General features: G+C 36.8%; 1 protein-coding gene across 1 annotated transcript in view; it reads right to left on the bottom strand.

Moving 5' to 3' along the window:
• Window positions 1-6,310, bottom strand: part of PAXIP1 (PAX interacting (with transcription-activation domain) protein 1) — a gene marked incomplete at both ends in the record, with an annotated part of 30,051 nt that overhangs the window by 11,528 nt on the left and 12,213 nt on the right. The window contains 3 exons of the mRNA XM_009709897.1: window positions 558-652; window positions 1,443-2,154; window positions 5,065-5,709. Of these exons, the coding sequence (XP_009708199.1) occupies window positions 558-652; window positions 1,443-2,154; window positions 5,065-5,709 (1,452 nt within the window). The remainder of the gene's footprint in view (window positions 1-557; window positions 653-1,442; window positions 2,155-5,064; window positions 5,710-6,310) is intronic.

Raw genomic sequence — 6,310 nt, 5'->3', positions numbered from 1 at the left:
AAATTGTATGGAAAATTCAACTATAAAATCCATCAGAAGTTTCTGAAGAACATCAAAGTCCTCTCATTTAGGAAAGGATACAATCAGATTTTTCTGAAAAATAGAAGTTGGCAAAAAATAGAAACACTCTATTCCTCCATCTTATTCACCCAGGTGGACACCTCACAGGCTACTAAATGCCAAAATTATATGCAAAAAAAGAGTCTTTTTTATACAATCAAGTTAAAGATAGATAGCAATGCTATATTACATTTGCTGCACTACAGCTGCCTGATTAAAAGCATAAATAGTTGGGAAATAGTTAAGGCTATAACTTATTTAGCTAATGTTCTGACTAAAGACCTAATTCAACCAGGCTGCACATCTAAAGCATTTTTATCACTTTGTCTGGTGAGCTACAGTTTAATAACGGTTTTTAGGTTGTAACACAAACATTACACAAAAGCATGCCTAAAGAAAAGTGAACAGTGCTAAAATACTTCCAATGATTTCTTCTAGAATTTAGTTACTATGACATTATATTATCATATTTTTTTAAAAATACCGCAGAATCTTACCCGTTTCCAGGTCGCTAACAGCTGTTTGTCAGACATCTGTTCTGGATAATCAGCAATTGCAAAGACACAGCCCAGTAGGAAATACTCTTCTGGAACTGGAACAGTTTGGCACATAGAAGAACAAAAAAATTAAATACAAGTCTGAAGAGTTCATCTCAGAACATATTTGCTACACTAATATTTCCTATTACCAATTTTCAAGTAAGCCTTTCCCGGAAAAAACAGGATCCAAAATTTCAAAGCTGACAGCCACACCTAAAGGCACAGTTCAGCTCAGGGTTTGTTTTTGTTTTGGGTGTTTTTTTTCCTGGAGGAAGGGGGGCTACAAGGGCAGAAGGAAGGGACACCAAAAGGAAAACGTAAGACAACATACTTTTCCATACAGCTCAGCTATGAATAGTCAAAACAATCAAAAAGCTTTCAATTCTACTAGCACGGGCAGAATTCAAAGCAAGGTAGGACAACTCTCTATCTGATACTGAATCCTCATTAATTTACTAGTATTTCCAGATTTAAGCTGTGTTTCCAGCTGTTATGCTGTTTGAAAACTTCCCCCTTCCCCAGGAAAAAAAAAAAAATTAAAAACTGCTTATAGACTAACATAGACTAACACTGTTCTCATAGTATGATTTATATGCTAGTGGCATAAAGTATATATTTGAAAAGAGAATGTCCTCAGTGGTCTCATGTTTTTCAGATTTCTGGACCATCCTTAGTTATAATTTAAATCTGTTTACCTAAAAATTAGGTTCTGAGCCATGAACAGAGTTTCTAAATCTTGTAATCCCATGCTGTAAACACAGCATTATTTTTTTATATTCTAACCCACATTATGTCATGTCATTAGCCACATTTTTCCAGGACCAGAAGGCAATAATTACTAACTCTCCGCTGCTGGATCATGTCCAAAAAGCGGCTGCTGTTGCAGTTGTTGCTGTTGCTGCTGGTGGTGTTGCGGCTGCTGGGCTGCAACCTGATGCTGTATTGCTTGAGATGTCTGAGTTAAGTGCTGTGTTGCCTGATTCTGTATTTGCTGTTGCTGATGCTGTTGGTGTAATCGCTGTAAATGCTGCTGCTGCAATTGCTGCTGTTGTATTTGCTGCTGCTGATGTTGCAGCTGTTGTTGTTGCAGATTCTGTTGCTGCAGCAACTGTTGCTGCTGTAGCTGCTGCTGCTGCAACTGATGAAGCTGCTGTTGCAAAGCATGCTGCTGTTGGAACTGGAGCTGTTGCTGAGGTCGGTGCAGCTGCTGTTGAGCATGTAACTGCTGCTGTGGAAACTGAAGTTGCTGTTGTGCGAACTGGTGCTGCTGATGAACTTGCTGTTGCTGTTGTGAAAACTGATGAGGCTGTTGCTGGAAAGACTGCTGGGAAATCTGGGGTTGTTGCTGCTGCTGTTGTAGCTGCATAAGTTGTTGAGGTTGAAGGTGTAAAAGAGGATGGTGCTGTTGCTGCTGTGCTTGATGTGACTGCTGTAATAAATGTGTCTCTGGTGTTAGTTTCACTTGACTAAACAGCACCGTATTTGGATGTCCCTGTTGGCTATGATTTACTTGTTGTTCTAAACTTTTTGTCGGTGCTGAAAGTGATTGTAATATCTAGAAAACAAAGATTAGTTTTGTGACCTTTTTGTTGTCATTCAGTTTTTAAAATATTTCACGAACTACTGGGAAAATACAGTTCTCAAAAGAAAAGGAATCTATGCTTAAATACATTGTGAACTAAACAAAAATCTTTAACTGTCAATAGCAAAACGAAAAGACAGGACCTACACATCAAAAAGCGTGGAGCTACACGTGGCTCCTAATATAAGGCAATGAACATTGTAGCAAAATTTAAGATTAAAACCCATCCCTGTATAACTGATGATATCTCCAATAGCATTATAACTATTAACACTATATTAATAATTACACTGATCAACTCAATCAACTGTAATATTTGCTTTACAATCCTGTTGGCCCGTTAAGTTCAAAGTTTAGTTCCACAGTCTTATTTCTTTAACTTAAAAACTGCTAATAATGCCTCTACTAATTACTGCTGTTTGAAATATGGGAACTTAATACAACCTTGCTTTCTTTTGAACCAATTCAGGAATATTTAGCTCTATTTTTAAACTGAATCCCAAAATACAAAGAAAAATATTGATCTGCTGAGCACTAATAGTTTCACGGGGAAAAAAACAAACAAACAAAAAACTAACCAACCCATACTTATGAATAACAGATTTTAGGTTTATACAAAGTGCTGATATAATCTGGAGTTTAATTTAATTTTCAGATGTATAACTCACTGTTAAGGGAAAAATCATTTCACACCAAGCAGACACAAGTTAAGAAGTGAGTTTTTAAAGCGTCAGAAAAGGGAAACTAGGTGAATTCCTAACAGACTAGGATGAGCTCTACATATTTCTTAAAATATTTTAATATAAAATACCTATTAAAAATCAGAAAGAGCAACAGGAAACTCTAGACTCACCATTCATAAAATCTTTTAAACATAAAATCAGCTTTGGTGAATCCTGCAAAGCTTGTTTCCTTCACCCACACTATTTCATCACATACAGTGTAAACTTCAGTGATGTGTGTGTGCAAGAGAGAGGAAACAAAGCACATCACTAAAACACAATGACAATTAACTGTATCCTCTCAATGAGACGTCCACCAGCTCTTCAGAGGTGGCTCAGGTGTTTTTTACAATGCACTTCAAAACATCTCAGGTTTCATCTAAGTAATTTTGATGTTGTTGGTATAGCATACATTTACAACCACGGTTATCAATGCATCACCCATCACTGATGTCTAGACAGCACCACAGTATAAACATTCAATAACTAAAAATAACATACACAAAAAGAATGTTTCCGTGACTCAGTATGAGGGTAGATCTTCATGCTGCTCTCCACAAAAAGTCCCAAAAGTCACAATTACAGAAGCTTCAGGACACATATTTTAAAATAAACAGATAAAACTTTCAAAAGTATCCTAGGGCTATATGCAGAAAGTAATTTTCTATCTGCAAAATGCCTTATTATTACAGATCTTGCCATTCAGCAGAAGTCTGAGGTTCACATTAAACACTAACTTTCCAAGATTGTGCACCAAGACATGGAATCCACCCAAGACTGGTACCCAAGCAGGATACAAAGTACAATTTATCCTAGCCAGAGGGAAGTTACAAGAAAAAAGGTAGAATTGGTATTCCTCCCTCAGGGAAGCAGATTCACAATTCCCTCAGGGAAGCTTTTCTCTATGTGCTGGAGCTAGCACGGCAACCTGCACAGCAGCCTAATACGGTACCTCAGAACAGTCCTCGCACACTGTAGTCAAGTCCCTAGTCTAACAGACTTTTGCAGAACAAAGTCTAGCCAAAGCACGATACTATCAACTGCCCTGTAGCTCTATAAATATTACTTACAAATGAATAGTTCCACAGGGACACCACTGAAGAGTATTTGATAGTACAATGACTGGGCTGTAGAAGATGTGATGTTCAGACATGAAAGCATCAGTCAACTTACCAGCACTGGCCAACCGACCAGGATGTTGGCGGTTCTGCTCAGTCCTTACCCAGAAATCTCAGTCCTTAAACAATTCAAGGCACTGAGAAGAGGAATCTAAGACTCAATTTTAAAATGAAGCCTGTATTTCCATTTCATATTCAGAAGTCATATAGACAACAAAGAACCAACATTTCTGAGTGACTCCACTTTTTCTGTTTAAGTACTAGCTGTAAGCTTCTGTGTTATTCAGGCACCTTTGAAAGTTTTACCATCAGATGAACATCCAAATAAATGCACCAGTGCAATTATTTAAGTAAAAGATATGTCTAACATTTACCCGCACCTACTTTTCTCATCTTCCCTTCCCATGAACATCTAAGAATCTCAATAGTGCAAGTTACTTCAGTGCATGCTCACTCGTTTTTTATTTTCTTCTAAAAATAAACTCAATACAAAAGCTGCAATTATTTCAGCTATACGAGTGGCATAAGAACTTTTTAAGTTAGGACTTCTGCATCATAATCCTGACTATACTATATAACAACTTAATGATGCCCAGCAGAACAACACAGTATAGAATTGAACCTACTGTGAGAACAATCAATTTCACAGTTTTATGTGTTTATAGCACAAGTAATTCTTTGCACTGAATGAAAAGTTGGAAGGGTATGAAATCAGATCTCCTGAACTAGCTAAATAATTCTAAATTTATTTATTTTTTTTCTTACCAAGAAATCAATACTGAAACTCTAAACCACGCTATAGTTAAGTACAGCTTTACTCTTCCAAAGATTTTTTCCAAATGCATTCTTGCTTCTGTGAACCTGCTAGGAATGAAGTTACTTACTACAGGGAAGTTACTAATTTGGCCATAACTTCTAAGTAATTCAGGGAACTTTTAATCCTTTGTACATTTAAAGAACAATAAAAGGAAGCTGAAGTACTTAGATATGATAGTTCCTAATAAAAAGTCCAATATCTTATAAATTAAAAATCCAACACTTACATGTGCTACATTTGATGGTCTATTAATCTGCTGAATATCAGCACTATTAGTAATATTCCTTAATGTCCGCACGGCTGGACTCCACGTAGCCATCATCTCCTGTCGATCAGAACTTTGGGCACCTTGTACTGAAGCCATTAGATTGCCTCTCATATCTGGAGGCAAAATATTACCTGGCACTGGTGGGACATTGGCACATAAATTAATTAACCCAGAGTCTTTCCCTTGAGGCAACCTACGCTTTGCTGCAGATGCCTGTGGGACTTCAGCTGGCGTCCAATTCAAATTCCTTTCTTGCTTTTCTGGAGAGGAATCTGAAGAATCATCAAACATCAGTTCCCCTTTTGCCTTATCAGCAGTAGTAGATTTTGGTGAAAAAACTTGATCACCCAAAGGTGATCCTTCTCGAGAAGACGCTGGGCTTGATAATTTTTCATCAGTACTAGCTTCATTTTGAGAATCTTGTTCTTCGTTTTCTGCTTCTTCCTCCTCTTCCTCCTCTTCTTCTTCTTCCTCCTCGTATATAACTAAACGAGGATGATAAGGAGTCTCATCTTTTTTAATCTTATCAGCTATAGAATCCAGTACCCAGTCTGGTGTCACAATTTTAATGCTGTCCCGTTTACAAGCACATTCATATTTTTCCTGGGGGGGGGGGACAAAAAAAAAAAATTATTTAAAGAAAAAAAATCCCAAACAACTTTTTTGAGGGCAAGGCTAGAGCATGGAGAGGCAGATCACAAGAGGCTGTCCAATAACAGAAAGTGATCTCTCCCAGAACCAACAGGACAAACTACACTACTGTGCATAACCACAAGTTCCAAGAGATTAAAACAAAAACTTCCACATTTACAATATAAAGTACTCAGAAGGCACAACTGCAGAAAATTAAGTCTTCACTTGCAAAAATACCACTACTAAAATTCTTCTGAAACCCAGTCACCAAAGATTCAAAAATCATGAAATTTGGCTCTGAAAATGCTTTCAGAATTCCAGCAGCTAGAAATATCACAGTCAATACTAAGATGCAGCTGATTTTTAGGTGGACATTGAGTCTAAATACAGTTTATACTTATATTTTCTCCACTAAAAAAATAAAAATAAAAAAAAACTACAAAAAAAACCCCAAACACAAACCAAAAAAACAACAGACCAAAAAAACAAGCTGCCATGAAAAAGCATTTAGGGAAAAATCAGAATTTCACAATAGAGACAAATATTTATACAGAGATCACTGAAAAAAATT

Source organism: Cariama cristata, unplaced genomic scaffold, assembly GCF_000690535.1.
Source record: "Cariama cristata isolate BGI_N322 unplaced genomic scaffold, ASM69053v1 scaffold18591, whole genome shotgun sequence".
NCBI lineage: Eukaryota > Metazoa > Chordata > Aves > Cariamiformes > Cariamidae > Cariama > Cariama cristata.
The sequence above is the reverse complement of the archived record's forward strand: the minus strand, read 5'-3'. Positions and strand labels throughout refer to the sequence as shown.